The 24,417-nt window shown below is 33.2% G+C and overlaps 1 protein-coding gene across 1 annotated transcript in view; it reads right to left on the reverse strand.

Moving 5' to 3' along the window:
• Window positions 1–24,417, reverse strand: part of COL11A1 (collagen type XI alpha 1 chain) — a 225,766-nt gene that overhangs the window by 111,426 nt on the left and 89,923 nt on the right. The window contains exons 14-28 of the mRNA XM_010356796.2: window positions 23,857–23,913; window positions 19,859–19,912; window positions 17,922–17,975; window positions 17,728–17,781; window positions 17,489–17,542; window positions 16,259–16,312; window positions 16,091–16,135; window positions 14,859–14,912; window positions 14,437–14,481; window positions 14,123–14,176; window positions 13,620–13,664; window positions 8,311–8,364; window positions 7,079–7,123; window positions 5,995–6,048; window positions 5,869–5,913 (exon numbers count right to left, since the gene is read on the reverse strand). Of these exons, the coding sequence (XP_010355098.1) occupies window positions 5,869–5,913; window positions 5,995–6,048; window positions 7,079–7,123; window positions 8,311–8,364; window positions 13,620–13,664; window positions 14,123–14,176; window positions 14,437–14,481; window positions 14,859–14,912; window positions 16,091–16,135; window positions 16,259–16,312; window positions 17,489–17,542; window positions 17,728–17,781; window positions 17,922–17,975; window positions 19,859–19,912; window positions 23,857–23,913 (768 nt within the window). The remainder of the gene's footprint in view (window positions 1–5,868; window positions 5,914–5,994; window positions 6,049–7,078; window positions 7,124–8,310; window positions 8,365–13,619; window positions 13,665–14,122; window positions 14,177–14,436; window positions 14,482–14,858; window positions 14,913–16,090; window positions 16,136–16,258; window positions 16,313–17,488; window positions 17,543–17,727; window positions 17,782–17,921; window positions 17,976–19,858; window positions 19,913–23,856; window positions 23,914–24,417) is intronic.

Below are 24,417 nucleotides of genomic sequence, written 5' to 3' on the forward strand. Positions count from 1 at the left end.
TTATATCGTGTATTTTTTATCATGTCCATTAGATAAATGCCTTCTAGCTCAATGTGTTCTGTATCTTATAATCTTCTTTCAGGTAAGATTAATTATATAAAATAGAAATTAATAATATCCTTTACAGGTAGAATTGCTCACTGTAGCACTAAACACACAGAGCAACAATGCTGAAAACAGTCACTTAATGAAGAGAGGAGCAATTTGGGCTATGGAAATATTTTCTATCATTCTTATTGAAACCTGGATTTTTAAGTAAGTTGCATAAACAACCATACTATCTCTTAAGTTCAAGAAAAAAAAAATTACTAAGAAATAATCATTCATGTACTCAATAAAATTAATTGAGCAATTACTCATTCGAAGTGCTGTGGAGTATTTTGAGGTTTTTGTTTTACCAGTAAAATCTAAAAGTGGGCCAGGAGCAGTGGCTCACACCTGTATTCCCAGAACTTTGGGAGGCTGAGGTGGGTGGATCATCTGAGGTAAGGAGTTTGAGACCAGCCTGGCCAACATGGTGAAAGCCTGTCTCTACCAAATATAGAAAAATTAGCCGGGCATGGTGGTGGGTGCCTGTTATCCCAGCTACTCGGGAGACTGAGGCAGGAGAATTGCTTGAACCTAGGAGGTGGAGGTTGCAGTGAATTGAGATCACTCCGCTGCACTCCAGGCTTGGCAACAGAGGGAGATTTCATCTCAAAAACAAAACAAAACAAAACAAAACAAACAAAACTGAAAGTGGGACATTTGCAGTCATTTTGGTACAAATGAAGTAGAAAGGGTGTCCAGAGAAGAACGCCAAAATGATGATAATGACAATGATGTATGGTGCTGGTGGAGGGGGTGGTGAGGTGGGAGGTTAATAGAGAAGGTTTGATGGGGGGTGGTATTTCAGTTGGTAGAAATGGATTTGATTTGAGAATTTCAGAAAAGAACATTTTGGGCTGTATATGAAAACAAATCTAGGAAGGGTAGGCACAAATATTTCCACATCTTGCTGCCAAAATGACCTCCTTAAAATACAGAATTGGTCACATCAATTTTTACTTTAAAATATCCTAATGGTATCAAATTGCTAACAATCAATATAAGGCACCTCCCTTCACCACATGATCTAGCCCTTCTTTACCTCATCAGTCTTTTGTCTTGAATTTCTCCTAAAATTAACCTCTCCCTCTCGTGGCCTTCACTGAATAATTATTATCCCATCAATATGCCATCCTGCATTTTCTAGGTCATAGGTTGCTTTCCTTCTACTAAATGGCCGAACACAAGAATCCTGCCGAATTAACCTGTGAATCTCCAGTGCTAAACATGTTTTGGACCTTCAGTAACCACAATGTTCAAGAAACATTTTCTAAATGCCTCAGTGTGAGTTTAGCAAGGTATATTAAAGTCCAGAAAATACCAAATACTGGGTACTTGTGAATATGAGACCTAATCCTGGAAAAAGAGATTCAAACTGTTATCTTGCATACTCAAAGAACTGTAGCATGCCTGGGATTTTTTTTTTTTTTTTTTCAAGAGAAAACCATGCCATTTTCACCATCCTGCCCATAAAGTGGCCTCATAAGGAGGAGGATGCTTTCTGTACTGAATGTGATTGGGCAATGGCAGAGGCTTAAGAGCTGAGAATGACCACTGAACATGCTATTGACAACTGTCTTCATTATCTTCTCCCTAGAGAAAAACACAATTACACAGTTGTCATGCTTAGTTTACAGAACACTGCACTATATGTCTAAAAATCCCTTGTAGTTTTCAGGATTGTTTCAGACAGAGTTTTATTTTTTATTTATTTTTAAACTGAGAACTCAGTCTATGGGGAGGCTATTTTTCTCATGTTTTAGTTTTCAGCATATTCATGTTAAAAAAACAATTCGATGATTCAATTAGGTATTTCCTTACAACAAATGTCATTTTTTAACAAGTGACATATCAAGTTATTAAGATTTCTAGTACTAAAATAATCAGATAAGGAAAAAAAGAAGAAAACATAGATTTAGAAGATGTATAAAAGTGGAATTCATCTATGCCATCTAATTTATTGAGCTGTGTTGCTCCAGGCTTAAGACACAAATCTGAGGCTAAAAAATGGAGAATTTTAATCATAATTAGAGTATTAACTTGCTATTTCACCTTTGGTTAATAATTAACATCATTATATATAAAAAAAACTTTCCATTTTCTTCTATCTCTTACGAGATAAATGATCAATTATCTTGAATACTCAGAAAAATGAAATAAATAAGGCATATTAATAATTCATCAGGACTTAATCCTTCACAGAGTTCGAAAATATGGAGAATTCTTACCATTAAAAAATTCTACTAACATTTATACAAAATTTCTCTAAATCTATAATTTAGAAAACTAAATCATAATCTATAATAAGACATAATTTACTACTTGATTGGTATATTAGAATAAAAGGTATAGCTCAAAATATCTTTAAATTTTTTTAGGAAATTGTCTTTATTTTATAGATTTCAAATGAAGCTGAGACAAAGTAACTCGGAAAACTATAACAAGAACCCAGAACTTCTGGTTCCTAATTTAAAATTTTAGTTATTTTCCTCTCTGTATATTTGCATCTTCTGAGACTATACACCCCCAAAACAATGAGCAATTGTTAAGAAGTTTTGCTACATACAAAAATGTATCTTATTTTTTTTTTTTTCCCGTATGGCTTTGTCCTCACATATATCTAGTCATGTATAATTTTATTTGCCTCTGTCACTTTGCAACTCTCCGACAAGTTTCAGCAGTTAACAAAATCCCCATCCCACTCAGGCACTTTTCTTTTAAACACTGCCTGGCCCCTCTAAACATCCTTGATGGGTATTAATTGCAGAGGAAAACATTTGCATTGTTACTTACATTTCTCAACATGACAAATTCTAAACAGAGACATTATTTCTAGTATAGGCAACCTACAAATTATATGTTAAACCCTACCTGACTCACCACTGTGCTCATTTGTCAATTCAGTGAGACACTATACAGTCTTCTCTTGATATCTAAGGGTGATTGATTCCAGGACCCTAACCCAACTTCCTATATCAAAATCTGTGGATGTTCCAGTTCTTGAAATAGAACGCTATAGTATTTATTTAGAGCCTACTCACATCCTCCTCCTTTATACTTTAAACCACCTCTAGATTACTTATAATACCTAACAAAATTTAAATGCTACATAAATAGTTGCTATATTGTTTTTTTAATTTGTATTATTGTATATTGTTACTCCGTATATTTTTGACAGGGTCTCAGTCTGTCATTCTGGCTGGAGTACAGTAGCTTAATCATGGCTTGTTGCAGCCTTGACCTCCTGAGCTCAAGCAACTCTCCCTCCTCAGCCTCCCAAGTAGCTGGGACCACAGGTGCATGCCACAGTACCTGGATAATTTTAAAAATATTTTATAGAGATGAGGTCTCACTATTTTGCCCAGGCTGGTTTTGAACTACTGGACTTAAATAATTCTCCTGCCTTGGCCTCCCAACGTGTTGGAATTATAGGCATGTGCCACTGTGCCCAGTCACATTGTACTTTTTAATTTAATTTTTGGTTTTTCAAGTATCCTTGATCTGTGGTTTATTGAATCCATAGGTGCAGAACCCATAGGGAGAGCCAACTGGTACTCCAAAGTTCATCTAGGTGATCAGAATGAACTGAGATTACCATTAAGTAGGTAAGCTAATGTGAAATGCACGGCCTTTTTCATACAATAAATCTGACAACATAGTTGCTTACTTTTAGTATATAATAGTAGCTTTTTTCAGATAAAGTATAATGGATATAATAAATCCATCCCTTTTTGTTATTCATTTCCTATTGGTACCAAATCTACACATAAGCCTTTTGATAATATTGTAACTATGAAAATAAATGACTATCCTTGAAAAAATATTAGTATTTGATATAATTTGGATATTTACCCACCTAAATCTCATGTTGAAATGTAATCTCCAATGTGGAAAATGGAACCTGGTTGGGGGTGATTTGATCATGGGGGTGGATTTCTCATGAATGGTTTAGCACCATCTCCTTGATGCTGTCCTTCTGATAGTGAGTGCATTCTCAGGAGATGTGATTCTTTAAAAGCATGTGGCACCTTCTTCCCCCCTCCTGCTCCTGCTCCCAGCATGTAGGATGCCGGTGCCCTCTTTGCCTTCCACTGGAAGCTTCTTGAGGACTTCTTAGAAGCAGATGCCACTATGCTTCCTGTACAGCCTGCACAACCATGAGTCAATTAAACCTCTTTTATTATAAATTACCCAGTCTCAGGTATTTCTTTATAACAGTGCAAGAACAGTCTAATAGAGTATGATGTTATGAGTATGATATTAGCAATAGTAAATATCCATGTATATCTCACCAAACCTACCAATATTTATACTATGCAACGATGTGTTGTTTTAACTTTGTATGAAATATTGTAGTAAGAATTAATTCAATACTGATTCTGAGTGTATTAGTCTGCTTTTACACTGCTATAAAGATACTACCTGATACTGGTTAATTTATAAGGGAAAGAGGTTTAATTGACTTACAATTCTGCATGGCTGGGAAAGTCTCAGAAAACTTACAATCATGGTAGAAGGCAAAGAAGAAACAAGTACCTTCTTCACAAGATAGAGGAGAAAAAGAATGAGAGAAAGGAGAAGCACCAGGCACTTATCAAACAACCAGATCTTGTTAAGAACACAATCACGGCCGGGCGCGGTGGCTCAAGCCTGTAATCCCAGCACTTTGGGAGGCCGAGACGGGCGGATCACGAGGTCAGGAGATCAAGACCATCCTGGCTAACATGGTGAAACCCCGTCTCAAAAAAAAAAAAACTAGCCGGGCGACCTGGCGGGCACCTGTAGTCCCAGCTACTCGGGAGGCTGAGGCAGGAGAATGGCGTGAACCCGGGAGGTGGAGCTTGCAGTGAGCTGAGATCCGGCCACTGCACTCCAGCCTGGGCGACAGAGCGAGACTCTGTCTCAAAAAAAAAAAAAAAAAAAAAAAAAAAGAACACACTCACTATCAGGAGAATATCATGAGGGAAACCTCCCCCATGATCTCATCACCTCCCACCATGTGCCTCCCTAGACAGGTGGGAATTCCAGTTTGGATTAGAATTCAGGATGAGATTTGGGTGGGCACACAGCTAAACTCTATCACTGAGTAATGTCATTCCCTTTGCATTTCATCATAATCTTTGAAGGATTTGGGGCTCTGCACTCCTATTAAAGGTATCCTTGAAAAAAACCTGAATGTCATGGTCTTCAGCAAAAGCCAATTATGTATAAATTCCCTATAAAAGATCCTATATTCATTCATAGTTTTAGGTACATTATGTCATTCACTTCTGCCTGGTTTTAATTTTTATTTCTCACTTTTTAACACTATTGATTTGTGTGTATTATTACATAGAAAGACTTCCTCTTTCCCCAACGGATTTAGTGTACTTCTAACTCTCCTGTTTTGTGCTGAATTTATTTATACATTTTGAGGATTTCAGCAGGGAAAAAAGGAATAAACACTCATATGTTATGCATCTAACTGGACAACATCCTGTAGTACATCTATTCCTAAAGCCAACCCTATGATTTACAAAACTTAAGCACATGTAAAAAAAAAGATGCAGAATTAATTCTCTTATGTAACATAATTTAGTTTCTGTTCTAGTATTTAACCCTTATCACAAGATATAAGACATTGTTTTTAAGTTGTGAAGATAAAGGGTACAAAATTATACTAGCATTGTGTAGTATGTAAGTAATCACTCAATATATTCAAGAAATAAAATATCTGTTAAATAAATTTAAATGTTAACATAATATACAGAAATTAAAACCACCTAAACAATTACATTTTACCTTTTCACCTTTAGATCCCTTGAGACCTCTGACACCATCTGCTCCCTGTGGAATAAATTAGAAGTATTAAATGACTACAACATTTCACATTGAAAGTGTATAAGGTGAAAACAATTTAACAGTTACCTTGACTCCTCGGGGGCCAGGGTAGCCAATAGGACCTTGTGGACCAGGAGGACCCTGAAATACATTAATTACCACTTATATGTATAATAAATTGAAAGTGCTACTCATTTACATACTGTAATTTTACCAAATTACCTACAAGGATATGGTTTTTTCTACTGCTAATATTTGATAAAGATTTTTTGGTAGTTTACTCTTTGTTTCTACAATCAGATATGATGAAAACAAAACATGTAACCAGCACTATTCACTCCAAATGTATTATATATTCATACTAAAAATATGATATTGAAATGGACTAATAAGGCAAATCTTATAAGCATGTAAAATAATGTAAACAATTCAAAAATTAATCATTTGATTTTTAACTTAAAACATGCTATACTGAAAGTCTATAACAGTTATTGAAAAACTAACAAGATTGATAATTTCAAATAGAAAATTATAAATTAGTAGCATTCACTTCATCAAGTATATAATCAAAATTATATATCTTCCACAGCTGGTTTTATTTCTCTAGTCTACCTACATAAAACGTTCTATAAATCATAATTTGTAATTTCTGCAGTAATGCTGAAATTTTAATGCTGTTTTAAAAGAATTCAAAACAAATGTAAACCAAATGATCCTACCACTGCTACTGTAATCTAAAGTAGCACTAACATTGAATATGCATATATTACATTTCACTTTGATATTTTGATAGTCATTGGTCTTAATTTAACATTTTATTAGATAATGGTTACCAGAAAGTAATAATAATAAAATTGGGGTTACATATGCAGTTTAGTAATATTGAGTAATTCTTGTCCAATTTCATTGTTTTACATTATTACCATTTAATCCACACATAATTCATATGCAGAATGTGCACATATTCCTAGCCATGGGAATATTTGTTAAAAGGACAGAACATAGTCTAATTTCTAAAGTTACTAATATAAAATTAAAAGTAGTCTAAGATATCTTTTTTATACCCAAAATAACTATATGAACATAATTTATATATATGAGATGACCAAATTAGGCATTTTCTCTTGGAAATTTTTTAATAGGACATTTAGATGGATACTTTGTAACCTACCAGAGCACCCTTTTCTCCAGACTGGCCTTCTTTCCCAGGATGACCCTTTATTTAGCAAAAACATACACTGATAAGATGTTATATAAACAGAGTTAATAATACTATGAAAGTATTTCTTTTGTTATTAAATCTACTAAGATCTTACTCTTTAAGTTTCAAAAACATTGAACGCTTTTGCATCAGTGTGTATGACTTTAAATAAATTGGAAACTATGGCATTTGGAAGTAAACATAATAAGCTTATATGTGATGGATGTAAGTTTCCTCAAATACATAATGCATTTGAGAGAGCTTAGAAAAAGGACATCAAATAATACATATTGTTCATTAGTAATTCATCCCCAGCCTCAAAGACTTATATAAAGGTATTTAAATTGCCTTATATTTTGCAAATTAATCGAATGATCATATGTGCACCTTCAAAGGGGCACTAAGACATGTGGATGAGACAGCTGAATATACAGCATGATCATAAATAGTAACAGTGTTAATAATCAACTTATTGAGATTCAGTAAATAAAAATTATAGCCATATCACAATTATACTCAATAGCAAGGAGAGGTAGGATGAGAAATCTTATATCCTAGCACTAAAAAATCTGAATATATAGTTTAAAGAGGAAAAAAATCTGTAAATAACAAACGTTTTTAATATAATAACTGTAGAGGTTACACAATTTCATTATTTATTACTATTTAAAGGGAAATAATAAATATTGCTATATTTCCAGAAAAGAAAGAAATCCCTGTAGGCTGAGGTATTTCATGAAAGATGTCTGAGAACATTTATCAATGGTGAGTAACGTCACCTGGACTCATAGAAACAGCTACTTTGAAAAGAAGGAGAGGATGGAAGGGCTTTCTAGGAGAGGAAACAGAATTGTGAAAGATACGGTGATAGAAAATTTAGATTATGCTAAGAAAATGTGAGTGGACCTGCTTACCTGGAGCTAATGGTTAAGGAGGAAGTAAAAAGAAAAAAATATATAAGATTCTGCGGAGGTTCTAGGTTAGAGTGCCAAATGAGTTTCTGCAAAAGCTACAGTGAACTCATTAAAGATTTTGCAATATAGAAGTGACATGATAAAAGGTATTTTAGAGAGATCAATGTTTAAATACTGGCTCAATTTATTTTTATTACTAACCTCATATAATCATTTCTAAAACACATGTAAAATCTAGTTTTAAAGATAATGTAAAGAAATTTTAATGACCAGGTAGCTGTTACTTACAGGAGGCCCATCAGCACCAGGAAGTCCAGCAAGTCCTGGTTTTCCTTGTGGTCCCTTATCAAATAGAGAAAAAAAACTATTAAAAAAATAAAAATAATTTTAAAAAGCTTTAACTTGTACATATACTACTAATGAAATTCTTAGCCTGAGTCACTGGATTCAATCCATAAGTAATAAACATTTAAATAACTTTTGAATATATTATGTGGAGGAAATGCCACATAAAGATAAATTAAAACTAAATGTAACATGTCACAGGTATGCTAGGTTTTAGCCTGCTTATAATCTTAGATGTGTCTTTTTTAAATTAACAAATTAATTGTTCAATACCACAATAAATCAAAGCTTAGAGAACAAAAAGGAAAGCATTATAGATCAGAAATATATTGATTCATATCATTAAAGAGGTAAAGATTGTATTATTTCCCTCAATAATATTAATAAGTACTAATTCAAAAAATTACATAGTAACATTGATGAAACCCCATTACATAGTAACATTGATGAAACACCATTTTTATTTTTAAAAATTAAAAAATATTTTGTGCAATGTTATGGTGTGATAACTATTCATAGGAAATGAAGGAAAGTAAATCTATTTTAATGTAAAAAGAACATATCCTAATAGGTAACCAACAAGATAATAATAAAGTAACAGTTCAACAGATTAATCCCTGTTTAACCACACAGAGTTTCAAATCACATTGAACATGACCATTTCTAAGTTTGGAACATGATAAGAATCACTACCTTTTCTTGGTAGTGACAGTATCTTTTCTTGGGAATCAGACCTTTTCTTGGGAGAAAAGTAGACATTCTTCTAAGAATATTAAATTTATCAAGCTCCCAGAGCCCAGGTCATCATTATTGACACATCAAGTTATTGTCCAGGATTCAGAATCAATGGGAAGGTCAAGGACATATCAGCAAGCCTAAATGCTGGACATATTTTTGGGCTTTTTTCATTCTCAGGGAGTAAAGTATAATCATTGTATTCATATTGCCTGACATTGCAGTTTTACAAGAAAGTTTCAACCAAATCAGCATAAGACAAAAATGAATTAAAAGTAACCTTTAAATTGAAAAATTAAGATTTTTTAACCAAAAGTAATTACACCTCATTTAAGGGTCTTGAATGTTTCAACCTTCTTCACCAGTCTACAAAAGTCATATTCAATCAAGCAATTTAAAACCATGTAATAAGTATCATAAAACACAAAATTTTTACTCTCATTTTGCTTGTCATTTAAATTAACTTTCACTCTCAAGGCAGTGGTTTTATTTCTTCAAAGCGAAATGTAATATATAAACAATTATTTCATTAATTATTATTATCAGCAAATGTGATATTTGTATGACAATAACCTTTTGGGTAATAAATATTGCACGGAATTTTTATGTTGCTATATATTTGAGAATAGACAAGAGGCAGGGTGCGGTGGCGGCTCACGCCTGTAATCTCAGCACTTTGGGAGGCCTAGGTGGGCTGATCACTTGAGGCCAGGAATTTGAGATCAGTCTAGGCAACATGTTGAAACTCCATCTCTACTAAAAATACAATAATTAGCAGGGCCTGGTGGTGCACGCCTGTAATCCCAGCTACTAGGGAGGCTGAGGCAGAAGGATTGCTTGAATCTGGGAGGCAGAGGTTGCAGTGAGTGGAGATGGCTCCACTGCACTCCAGCCTGGGTGGCAGAGCAAGACTCCATCTCAAAAAATAATGATAATAATAATAAAATAAATAAATAATAGGCAAGATATATTAACACTCTTGCACTATAAGATTGTTATTTAAACAAACTAAAATGAAGAGATCTCTTTCAGAATGGAAGTTCCATGATAGCAGAATATCTTGTCTGCTTTGTTTACTGTTTGCTGTTTCCCTGGAGGGGTGGGGAAAAAAAAGTTAAAAGAATGTAATATATTTAGATTTTAATAAAGCAGTTAAAGTTTATTGAATGTTTCTATGTACCATGTTAGGCAATTTATGTTCATTATCCACATTCTCAAAGAATTGCGAGAAATAGTATCGATTAAGAGTTTAGGTAAATTAGCCGATGCTAATACGTGGCAGCATTGCAATCTGGATGAACTTAGGTTCCTATCCATGTCTTCAAAATTCCTCCCTTTAATATTTATTTTGTGTCCTGTTATTTTATACTGGACTCAAGACAGTCATGTAACATCAATTGCTACTGAGCAATTAATATATGAGTAAACTCAGAAATTAAATCACAGGAAATATTTAGGAGAAATCACAATTTATCACAGGATGTATTTGGTATATTTATCAAAAATATCAGAAAAAAACAATATAATATCTTATCTATTTTAGTTAATTAACTTAAATTTTATGAAATATTTTTACCAAAAATAAAAGCCAGGCTATAAGAAGTTAGCAAAAAACATTGTTCTTGGATAGTACAAATATATGACATTAGCTAAATTATATTAAAATGTTAAATTATACCATGATACAATTAAAACATTACTATTTACCAAATTTTCAGAGACAAGACTCCTCAGCCAGAATAAATAAATCATAGCTATCATTAAAAATAAAAGTAGGCCGGGCACGGTGGCTCAAGCCTGTAATCCCAGTACTTTGGGAGGCCAAGACGGGCAGATCACGAGGTCAGGAGATTGAGACCACCCTGGCTAACAAGGTGAAACCCCGTCTCTAGTAAAAAGTACAAAAAACTAGCCAGGTGAGGTGGCGGGTGCCTGTAGTCCCAGCTACTCGCGAGGCTGAGGCAGGAGAATGGCGTGAACCTGGGAGGCGGAGCTTGCAGTGAGCTGAGATCCGGCCACTGCACTCCAGCCTGGGCGACAGAGCGAGACTGCGTCTCAAAAAAATAAATAAATAAATAAATAAATAAAATAATAAAAAATTAAAAATAATAATTTCTACTTTTTAATATAGATGTAATAAAAAATTTATATTATAGATGTATTATCATTAAAAAGTGTTTTCCTCATATTCTTGAGTATCTTTCTCCTTTTGATGGTAAGAGATTGGTTTTGAATCTACTGGCTTCAGATCAGAGGCAGAAGCAGTATGCACGTAAGACAGCTCTTTTCTTACCACCAGAAGTGCAGTAAACCAGATTCTATATTTTATCTGGCTTGGCACAGGGAATTCAGATATAACAACTTTTCCTAAGAGCAAATTCCTCTTAACAATCTAGTACATACATGATAAAATCATGGTAGAAATTTAACAGGTGCAGGTGTCAAGTGCAATGTAAAACAAATATATTTATAATGTGCTAATCTAAAATATGAGTGACCCAGATTAAAATCCCTGATCTAAATATTAAAAATAACCTTTAGAACCTAACATAACTCGTAGGACATTTTCCAATAGTGCTCTGCATCTATGTCTAAAGCATCCACAGAAAAAAGTACTTTCAAAACTACTTAAATCTGATGTTTGCTCTCACAACTCAATATTTAGATAAATAATCCAATTAGAATATTAACCAAAAGAGTTTAATAGATATTTTATCAAAGATGTGATAGAAATGATTGCTAAGCATAGGAAAAGATGTTCAACAAAAGTAGTGATCAGGGAAATACAAATTACAACCACAATGAGATACCATTTCACACCAACAAGAATGATCGTAATCAAGAAGACAGACAACAACAAGCATGAGTGAGAATGTGGAGAAATTACTATCCTCATACATCTTTGCTTGGAAGGAAAAACGGTACAATCAATATAGAAAAGAGTGGAATTCTCAAAACATTAAACATAAGTTTACCATAACCGAGGAATTCTACTTCTAAGTATATACCCAAAAGAAATGAAAACACATCGATACAAAGACTTGTATGCAATTATTCACTACAGCAGTGGTATGGATAATAGCAAAAACGTATAAACTACATGTATTCTATCAACTGTCAAATAAAAGTAAACAGAACCTGGTATAGCCAATCAATGGAATACTATGAGAACAAAATAAGGAGCAAAGTACTAATAAATAATGAGCAAAGTACTAATAAAAGTACTACGGCATAGGCCGGGCGCGGTAGCTCACGCCTGTAATCCCAGCACTTTGGGAGGCCAAGGCGGGCGGATCACAAGGTCAGGAGATCGAGAACACGGTGAAACCCTGTCTCTACTAAAAATACAAAAAACTAGCCGGGCGCGGTGGCGGGCGCCTGTAGTCCCAGCTACTCAGGAGGCTGAGGCAGGAGAATGGCGTGAACCCGGGAGGCAGAGCTTGCAGTGAGCTGAGATCCGGCCACTGCACTCCAGCCTGGGCGACAGAGGGAGACTCAGTCTCAAAAAAAAAAAAAAAAAAAAAAAAAAAGTACTACGGCATGGATGAACCTAAAATGAAAGAAGTCAGACATAAAGATCACATATGCATTCATATGATTAAATAATATATTAAATTTATTCATAAGTTTCATTCATATGAAATATTCAGAAAACTCAAATCTATAGAGATAAAAAGCAAATTAATTGTTGGCTAGGTCTGAGGGGGTGGAAACACGGACTGCAAATTAACACAAGGATTATTTCTGGAGTGGTATCAGTATTCTGAAAGTTAGATTGCAGCACAACTGTAAATTTAGTAAAAATCATTCACTTGTGCACTTAAAACAAGTGAATATTTATAGTATGCAAATTATACCTCAATAAAGCTGTTAGTTTTTTAAAAAAAAAAATTGTTATGTTTGTAGAAATCAACAAAAATAATGAAAGAAAAAAGGTGTTGGAAAAGAGCCAGCTAGCAATGTGCTATGACTACAGGGAACAAAATATTACTCAAGGACTCTGACAGTGGATATCAGGGAAAAAGACATGTGTTTAATTAAAGACTTATTCTTGTTTTGATCCAGACATTGAGTTATTAACAAGACCATCATTTGCCATTCATATATGAGATATGATGGCAATGACAACTTCACAATTTTCCCTTCATTATATCTTCCTACAAATCTTTTGTCACAAGCAAACTTAGTTACTTTTCTGGAAAATAATGAGAAAGAAAAGGAGACCTAAAATAAAGAGAAAATATTCACTCGTACCAGTATGTTCCTGAAATTAATATAGCTGAGAACGTCACATTTAGAAGCTGTTTAAATGGTAACTGAAGTTTTATCATTCACAGTTTAAGAACATATAAATGAATTCTCCCCACACTGTATTTCCACGTCAACTCCAGATTAATTCCTTATGTGCTGAGCGATCTAGATATCTTAACAAAAACAGAAGGCAGACCTTACACCTGCCTAAGATTGCTAAAGCAAACATGTTCACTAGGCTTTACTAGAACAAAAGATTAACTTACTTTTTCACCAGGAGGACCAATTGGACCTTGTGGACCAGGAAGACCCTATTTTTAAAAAATGTATTTCATATATCAGAAGTCAAATCACAGTAACACACTTTTAAAACAGCAAATTATTAGCTCACTACAGTACATAGAGTGAGTTATAAGAATCTGCATATATTCCTATACACCCCAAAGAATTTTAGAACATGATGAGGAGTTTTACACAAGCTACTCTTTTTGCAAAGGGACTATAATGTGATCCTATTCAGAACTCTCCTGCAGGTGGCTAGTAGTCCTGGCATTCCCTAAACATTGAATGACTCATTTTTCCTTGGGAAGAGAGGGGCTTCTGCAAGTTTGCTCAACTTTTTTAAAAAAGAAAAGGATGTATTTTCCTACATTCACATTTTAAATATTGCTAGGCCTACACAGAAAATTGTGAGGCTGTCAATTTTCTTATGCAAAGATAGCATCTCCACCCCCATTATTTCAAAGGAGCTGCAATGGCTTAGACTTACCTGAGGTCCTGGATTCCCTTGTTGACCTGGAGGCCCAGGCTCCCCTTGGGGACCCTGCCAGAGGAAAATATAAAAAGTCTTTAATGGGCTATTTTACACAATAGATTTTTTTCTTCTTAATTGGAAAATTCCTCCACCCACCTCTAAACAGTTTTCCCTCAAGAGATTCTGGAAAATATTGTAAAATATTAATGTATCTAATATACTTAGCAAAATATAAGAAATCTTTATATTTTAGATTTAGCAACAAAAATGGCTTCTTAGTGGTTATATTCAAAGATGGGTTATTTTATCACTATTTGCTACATACATACCATGTTCCCTTTTGGTCCTGGGGGGCCATCTACACCTGCCATACCCTGCAACGAAGAAAAAGTATGTATGGTTGCTTATATGTTTTGATGCTAAAATAGAAAATCAAAAAGAATAATCTAATAGCATGATACTCACTACCCTAAGCGACTAAAAATCATTTTAGGATTTAATGTAAATAAAGAAGAGACAAGACCTATACTTTCTTTTCCATGTCCACATTGGAGACAATCTACCATGCTGGGGATATATCATGAAAACAGTAAGATAATCAGAAGGAAGATAGAAGGAAAAAAGGGAATGTAGATCTTCAAATACAACAAGGCAATAAACTCTTGGCTCTTTACTGAGGGCTTTTATGGCCTCTCAAAGGTTGGCAACAAGCTTTCCCTAGAAAATCTTCAATGTTTCCAGCAGTACATACAGGCTGCCCTGGAGCTCCTGGAGTTCCCCTTGGACCCAGCAAACCTCGTGGGCCCTAGGAGAAAAAGAAAAAAGCACGCCTTTAAAAAAAAAAGTCCTAAAAACATGTCTCTTCCAATGAAGAAATCCTAAGGTTATTTTTAGAGTAAAAATATCTGGACATCTTTTATTAACACACTGAAAGTGATGTCCATAACATAAATATCTAGTGTTTATACTGATCCAAAAGCCAGAATAAATAACAGTTTTTAGTACAGAAACTGTGTTTCTTTGATTCAATAAATTTACATAGGAATCACTTGGGGAATTTTTAAAATATGAAATAGTTTAATATTTTCAATATGACACTTTTGTGTCATTTTTTGATTTCAATGACAACATTCAACATTATTATTCAATCAGATATACTATACAAATAGAGGAGTCCTGATTCTCATTTATTGTACATTTAGGTAAATTTCTTCTTAAGATAGCATTCACTGAGAAAAGAAAACGACCAGCTGTGTAACTATATATGCAGATTACAGAAACCATTTTTGAGAGGTTCCGTAAATTATTTTTATTTACACTTGATTTCTCCTTCTCTTCTTTTTACCCCTCCTGCACCTGCTCACCTTCTTTTCCTTCTTTAGAAAAGTCAATAAAATAATCTAATTTCTCCCCCATTTGCTTGAATTTACTTGACAAGGATCTAAAATGTGGCACAAGGTAGAATGTAGGAATTTAAAACCAAAATTAGGAAGCCTATTTCTAGTTTAGTTTTTTTGTTAGCTAGCTTCAAGTAAACATTCCCAGATCAGTTTCCTCATTTGTAATATTTGATGGAGAAAAGTGATATAATCCATATGTCTGGTATATTCCAAGTGACATACTATTTTTTTTTTTTTTCTGGTAATAGGATTCATTTCTTCTCAGTACATAAATTTTGGAGCTACTGATGAAAGGACAAAAAACAAAATAAAGAAACAGCAACAAAAACTAGGTAAGGTAACATTTTTGGCTGGAAATATGTTACATTCCACAGATTTTTCCCTCAATCGTCTAAGATTTTCTCTGTAACAAAAGAAGACCTCTATATATCCTTTTTCATTTTTTTCACATGGCAATTATCTGGTTAGCTTAGCTAAGACTGCAATATTTATCTGAGTTTATCGTTGTTTTTATATGTGTAACACCAGCCACTAGTCCTAAAAAATAGAGCTATTACTTAAAAATAAAAAATAAGTTGCTTACAGCTTCACCTGGAAGACCTCTTGGTCCAATTTCTCCATCTTCTCCCTGTCATTGACGAAATAAATGAGTATAGAACATTTAGACAATGTATCATTTCAACATGATTTTGTTTTATTATGTTTTAATTTTAAATATTTCGTAAAGAAATGAAAAGAAGTATTAATATACCCTCATTCCATCATCACCAGGAGGACCTGGAGGTCCTTGCGGACCTCGTTCACCCTGTTAAATCAATACAAATATGATTAGCATATGGAAATAAGTAGAATGTTTACCAGTCTATCAGGTAACTATCCAAACCAAATAAAACAGGACATTTGACAGGGAAAACATATGCTTTATTTACCGTCCTCAAAACATTTTGCAGATAAATCATAATTTAACAACTTTAACTGGCTTTACATGTTAGTATGCTAATAATATTTTATAATTATAATATTGTTCTCTTAATTTTCAATACAAAGTTTTATGTAAAAATAAGTATCTTAAATAGTTTCCAGACATATAATTATTTTGAGATAAATTATTTAGAAACTTATTTTGCTGATGATTGTATTAAATATGGATATACTTTGGTGACTTTGACTTAAATATTTTCTACTTCTAAATAATTTATATTAAATCTGCATAACTCAGGGGATGAAAGAAATTTGGTATTTTTTAAAATGGATAAAAGTAGATCTTGATCTTAAGATGTTAGACACACACTATATGTTCTGTCAGACATTCATAGGGTTTTCTTTTCTTTCACTATATTTTTCTTCTCCAATTTTCTTACAACTTATCTTAGCCTCATTATTAATGCTGGTAAAGAAAGATATGAAGATCTAAAGCTGATCTATTTTTGAGAGACAGTCTTCATAATTTCCTACTAAAATTATCTGCTGAAATACTGTTCAGGATCATGGTTTCTTTAGCCTTCACAAATTACAAGTTCTTGACTTGTACTGAAAGCTTTTATCATCACCAAAAAATAACATAGTGCCTAGTATATTACTGTGTTAATGACAAACTACCTACAGATGTCTTTCTTCTGAGTATATGTCCACAGACAAAAAGTAATGAAAAAGTTGAGAAAATTATTTAAAAATTAGAGGTAAAATTAAATGTCCACATTGCTCTTCTGTTTATATTTTCCAGGTACATGTATATAAACATCCTGATTCAATTTATGTTTGCAAAAAAGAAATATTATAATGTCTAAAAATATTCAAAGAACTTACACTGATACCACATGTGTATTTTACCTATTTTCCTCCTAGTATCTATTACATTATTATTAAGTCGATTCACAAATGTTAAAATTAATTTTTCTTCTTTTTCTGATTTCCCAATTGTTATCAATTATAAAATATTTCATAACATTCTCTGGAAAAAAAAGGAATAGATGTATCTTACCCTGTGACCTTTGTCACCTGGCAGACCTGGAAGTCCATCAAACCCTCGATCTCCCTGTAAAACCATCATCATCATCATCATCATCATCATCATCATCATCATCATCAACATCACAATTCCAGTCTTTCCATTAAATGTGAAATATTCTCTCAGATTCAGAAAATGGATTTTTAAATATAAAATTTTACATGGTGAACTGACACACAGGATGTGAATATAAAAATATGTGAGCTCCTGACCTTTGCCCCAGGTTCTCCTGGCATTCCTCTTCCTCCATCTGCACCTGGACGACCCTGATAATGCCAACAGCATGATTAAGCAAAGTGACTCTTATTACTAGCAGGTAAGTAAAATAAATAAATGAATAAATAAATAAATAAATCTAATGATCATGGCAGATGCCTTCAAAATGCACAATGAAAATAAGCCATACCCTTTTTCCAGGTTTTCCTGTTGGACCAGGGGGACCCTGGACGCCTCGAGGGCCCTATATCAAAACATCATAATTAAACCATATTATAGAATTCTTGATCAACAAACTCAATAGCATCAAGAGAGATGGTGTCAGAAACTAGGATCCTCTTAGCTTTAACTTAATCATTCAAACACAAGAAAATTATTTCCACATAAAAGTTCAAATAAAGCAGAAGACAAAAGGTTTCTATCAAATAAATACCTATTTTTTCTAAATGGCTTCTTACAAAAAAAAATACCACTTATTAACTATATATGTAGACATGAGGTTACATTTAAATAAAATAAATAATTACACATTTTATTCCCAAAACCTTGGAGTTTTATATTTCCCTTGATGGAACACACTCTGAACTATTCATTCCATTTCTCTTCTCTTACCAATGCCCTTTCTTTCACCTTTCTCTCATTTGTTGTATGTTCTTTACTAGATATTTCTCCTTTTATTGCACTTATAATGTTGGATTATAATGGTTTTTTCTCATGTTTGAATCTCCCATTTAGATTGTGAACAGCTAAAGTCTTTAATCAATTTTCCCCACTATACTTCTAAAATTCAGCACAGTGCCTGGTACACCTCTCTTTCAATCAGCTACAAAAATTTGGAGGACAATTTGGCAATCCCTGAAGCAAATTATTGACTGGCACTATACTATATCAGATTAAAGGTTTAAAATTCTCATTATCTTTTTCTTCAGTAGCAGTATACCATAATGTGTCAATATATACTTTTCATGGGGATCAATATATATGTTTTAAAGTGAAATTATACAGCTAATAATAGGTCAAATGTAGTTCCACTACAAATATTACATAGGCCTTCATATTTAACTAACTACATATGCTATTTAAAGTTAATTAAAATAATATGCATATAATAAACATGGTAGAAAATAATGAAACCCACATTTGAAAATTTAAATAATTTTTATAATCACTGTGAAATGTTCATTCTAGAAATAAAAAATTAAGACTGTCTAAAGGCCCAGCATGGTGAATCATTCCTGTAATACGAGCACTCTGGGAGGCCCAGGAGGGCAGATTGCTTGAGCTCAGGAGTTTGAGACCAGACTGGGCAATATGGTGAAACCCCAACTCTAGAAAAAATACGAAAAATTTGCCAGGCATGGTGGCACATGACTGTAGTCCCAGCTACTTAGGAGGCTAAAGTAGGAGGATCCTTTGAACCCAGGAGGCGAAGGTTGCAGTGAGCCAAGATCATGCCACTGCACACTGCAGCCTGGGCAACAGAGCAGAGCAAGACTCTGTCTTGAAAAAAAAAAAAAAAAAAAAAAAAAAAAAAAACGATGGTCTACAGGTTGAAGAGTATGTAGCTTTGTAGTGAGAACACTGTACTCTGAACTCCAGTCCGAAGGCATGAGCCAACAATAACAGTACAAATTACTTTTTAGTTTTTAATGAAAATAATCCTTCCTTTGATAATACATTTCTCTTTTTGGATTAAAGGAATCGAGGAAAACTAAAATCCAAAACAATTACTGCGGTATGTTTTCAGATTCATCTATTTTATAAAAAGAAAATATTGAGCAAAAAGTTCACAAACTTTGGGAAAGAATGGACTCCCTACCTTTTCATATAGTCTAATATCAGTGTTTTTACACGATTCCCAGTTAAGCTGCAAACATTTTCCATCCTTTTAATGGCAAAGTTAACCAAACATAACAGAGAAGGCTACTATATCTTGAATCACCCGAATATCGTAATCAGTTTTCTCTGAATTTTTAAATTTCAAAATAAACTCTCATACCTTAATAGAATACTACTCAGGAACAACAACAACAACAACAAAGAATGAACTATTGATGCATTCTCAAAGGAATTATGCTGTATCAAAGAAGCCAGTCAAGAATAAAAAGACAAATTTTGATTTCTTACCTGAGGACCTGGATCGCCACTCTCACCTTTGGCCCCAGCTGAACCAGGCCCCCCCTATAGAAAAAAGTGAAGATATTTCACTTAATTTAGCAATTTCATAAGTACTTTTATCCTGCCAATTGCACCTGAAATAATTAAACATTATTCAAAATATATTTAATCATATTAGCATTATCTTATTAACACAGTAAAATTCTCCAGCACTTGCATTGAAGTATATCTCTTCTCAATGTATTGATTACATTCCAATTTGTGAGCAATAAAGGTCTATATTTTATGTAGCACTGCACAGAAGCTAACCTCATGAAATCACATTGAAATTGTCTTTTGTGTGTGCACTATAAGAACTCATAGGATGATACACAAAGCATTATTTATCACTACTCTGTGATGCAGTAGTAGAGTAACCCATTATTACCAAATCAGATACACATTTAATCCATTTATACTATAAGGATTAACATTGACAAAATGTTACTGCTTTTATATTCAGATAATTTTTAGACTCTAAATTGTATAATAATAAAATGGCAAGAACCTGATGTTATTGATACTATTATAATTGCCCTGAAATAGCGTTAACACATTTTCCCCAGGTTGGTTTGTTTTTTCCAATGATAATAAGTCTGTATAACAAATATATCTTAAATGCATTTACATAATTAAGGTGACCAGACTTGGTGGCTCACGCCTGTAATCCCAGAACTTTGGGAGGCCAAGGCAGGTGGATCACCTGATGTCAGGAGGTCGAGACCAGCCTGGCGAACATAGCGAAACTCTATCTTTACTAAAAGTACAAAATTTAGGTGGACATGGCGTCAGGCGCCCATAATCCTAGCTACTCAGGAGGCTGAGGCAGGAGAATCGCTTGAAACGGGGAGGCAGAGCTTGCAGAGAGCCAAGATCGCACCACCGCATCCCAGCCTGGGTGACAAGAGTGAAACTCCATCTCAAAATAAATAAATAAAAATAAATAAAAAATAAAAAGGTGCAAAAACAACCTGGCACATAAACTAAAATAAATAAACAAACCATAAAATTGCTTTATAAACAAGTTGTGAGTTTTAAAATTAAACACTAGGCAACACATATCCCCAAAAAACTTCAGAACATTAAAAATAAACATGGTGATTACAGTCACTTCATGCTGAAACACTGTGTGTTCTAAAAGATTCTAATTTATTTAAATCCATACACATTCCATTAAATACCACATTGTATAAAGTATGACAAAGATTAAAATTATGCTAAATCTGAACATGTCAGCAATCTATAGCCTCCTGGTGACTCCAAAGTAAAAGAAGTATTAACATGATGTCTACGAAATACAAAAAGTCAAGTAACATGAATTTTCCAAAATTTAAAATTAAAAGAATAATGACTTTCAAGCTTCTAATAAAGAATTATTGCAAACAAACTTCTGCAAGAGAAAAACTGGGGTTCCACATTAAGTCAGATTATTAATCACTGAATTGAATGCAATTATAGAACAGACTATTTTTAATTAATTGACTGTATTACATTCTCTCTATATAAGCACTACCTACTCAACAGATTATAATTATTTTGCTCCAACACTTATTCTAAAAAATGTCACACAGTCATTGACAATAAAATAATAGGGAAAAAAATTTTCTGCACTTCCTGCATGTTTTATGATACAGTCCTCCATTTGTCTATAAAGGCAACTGGATGTAAACAAGTGGTTAAAATAATTTTTCATAGGAAAAATGCACAAATGTCAAAATATTGATATAGAACTTTCTTTTCTAAATCTTAATCTAGTGAATACTTTTTTAGACTATAGAGTTAAAAGATATTTGGAAGACTAACAAGTTAACATTTTGATGCAAACATCAAATTTGCATGTTTCGAAACAAAGTATAATAAATGTTAAAAAGAAACAATACGATTTTTTTTCTCTCAATACCTACCTTCAATAATTAAGGAAGCTGAAACTTTCATACCAAAGAGTTAAGTAGTTAAAATTAATCAATTTGGGCTATGACACTGAGAATGTGTATATGGTTGTCAATATTTTCTCTTTGCCAACAGGCTATGGAAAATAGGCTGGCCCTTAATGGTTTTTTAATGAAAACAAGAACCGCTAATGTAATGTGCCTCCCTTGTTTCTGCTCATTGCTGCCGTTAGCCTCTATGGATCCATTTCCTTGTGTTTTTCAAGATAAGTAATGAAATTTCTTTGGATAATAGAGTTTTAGATATCCTAGGACTGATATTTGTTTTTCTTTTTATTTATTTATTTTTATTTGAGATGGAGTCTAGCTCTGTCACCAAGACTGGAGTCCCCTGACGCGATCTCAGCGCACAGCAACCTCCACATCCTGGGTTCAAGCGATTCTCCTGCCTCAGCCTCCTGAGTATCTGGGATTACAGGCATGCACCACCACACCTGGCTAATTTTCTACTTTTAGTAGAGACGGGGTTTCTCCATGTTGGTCAGGCTGGTATCGAACTCCCAACCTCAGGTGATCCGCTTGCCTTGGCCTCCCAAAGTGCTGGGATTACAGGCGCGAGCCACCACGCCCGGCCTGATATTTGTAAATTAAATCATATATGGCACTGTTTCTCAAATATGTTTGCCCATAGGAATCAATCTGGTGCACATATTAAAATTACAGTGCTGGTTCCAATTCTGAATCTACAACTTTAGAGTCTTAAGTTCAGAGGCTCAGAAATTTTTATTTTTAATAAAATACCTAGGTTAATTCTTCTGATCCCCAATTTTATAATACACTAATATACTACTTACTTTCCTGTTACGTAAATTTGAGTCATTAACAAATAATTGAAAATCAACTCTATTTCATTTGTTAAGTGATATAGAATTTGCCATATTATTGTATTTTGGAAAGGCAAAGTATGATAACATATACGATAAATATTTAATAACGTGTTAAATTATATAGTTTAAATTCTATGAAACATTATCAGAATATATGTTCCACCTGAGCTTATATGATTGACTGTATATTCCTGCAAAATAAATGTAAAATTTTGACTAAATTATGGTAAATATAAATATAAGGAAATCTACACAATAAAATCTTGAATAAAATACATGAAGAAAAACTATCACCTTAATATAACCAGTAAAACAGATTAAATAATTAGAAGACTAAGCACTTGATTTAAATTTGAATACAATAGTTTTGCTGTAAGTGTCTAGTATGTACAATACAGATAAGATTTTAACTTTCAGAATAATACATTCTGTAAATAGATTTATTTTCATAAAATATTTTGAAAGTCTGTGAGAGCATATGAAAGCACAGTAGAAAAAATATACTAAAAAGCAAATATTTAAAATATAAATTATTTATCCATCTATTCTAAAATTAATGAAAATCCCGGTTTGAATCCTGTGAACTGCTACACCACTTAACATTAGTATATTCTAGTGTCTTTGAAGATTTTTTAGACAAAAATATTTGAAATATCTTAGCTTGCTATCATGCTAGTAAGAAAAAAATAATACTTTGTTATTTCCAAGAGTTTCTACAACAGAAAATACTCTCTCTAATATCTTGTGGAATACTGAGGCAACCTGCAGTTTAAAAAAGTATCTTGCTTGTCTGAAGATTTTGTCATAATTTTTACTGGCCTCAAATATATTTTTCTTTTTTAACAAACATTTTGTTTAATATAAAATTAAGTCTCAAGGATTTATTGTAAAATATCATTTTAGAAACTGAATGTTAGGCAAATGAATGATACTTATAGTTTAAGAAATTAATAGTTGGATATGACTCAATTACATTTTTCTTTATTCAATTTAAATTTTTTACTGAGACCTTTTGATCAAAATGTACTGAAAACTGAATTGAGAAGGATTTTTTTTAATGGAAACAACAGCAAGCATGAAAACATACACTACTGTCACCAACCAGAGATATGCACAATCCCTGGAAGAAGTTGCACAGGGAACTGCTAATTTGAAAATTTTAACATATATTATCTTTGTTGGAGTAACCTACCACAGGACCTGGTCTTCCAGTTAGACCCATTGGGCCAGGTGGGCCTCTCAGAGCAATCTAGAAAACAAAATATATCAAATTCAGTAATATTCTCCTGGAAGAGCAAATTAAAGTACAATATGAATATGCACAAGCTACCCTTAAGTAACACATGATCAACACAGATTTAATAGCTACATGCTAGAAAGAGTGTCGGGTTACTGAAGAACTGCCAATTTCTAGAATGACAAAAGAGGTAAATATCAGACATTTTGAAAACTTTTTAACATATAAAATCTTGTAACATATATTGCTATGATTTAATCAAAAATAAAAGTTAAACTAGATTTTAGAACAACTAATATCTGATAATTTACTATTCTGAATTTACTGAAGAATAATGCATAGCCTTTTTCTCTTAAATGTGTAGGCACAATTTGAGAGACTTTAGATAAAATTATTTTAGCAATAGTTTAGGAAAAATCATGATAACTAAAGCCAGACACTATCAAACAAAACTGGTCAGGAAGTGTTATGATAATATGTGCCTTTCAACAAATCTCAAATCTAATGCTACAGAGA

This window comes from Rhinopithecus roxellana, chromosome 8, assembly GCF_007565055.1.
Source record: "Rhinopithecus roxellana isolate Shanxi Qingling chromosome 8, ASM756505v1, whole genome shotgun sequence".
Taxonomy (NCBI): Eukaryota; Metazoa; Chordata; class Mammalia; order Primates; family Cercopithecidae; genus Rhinopithecus; species Rhinopithecus roxellana.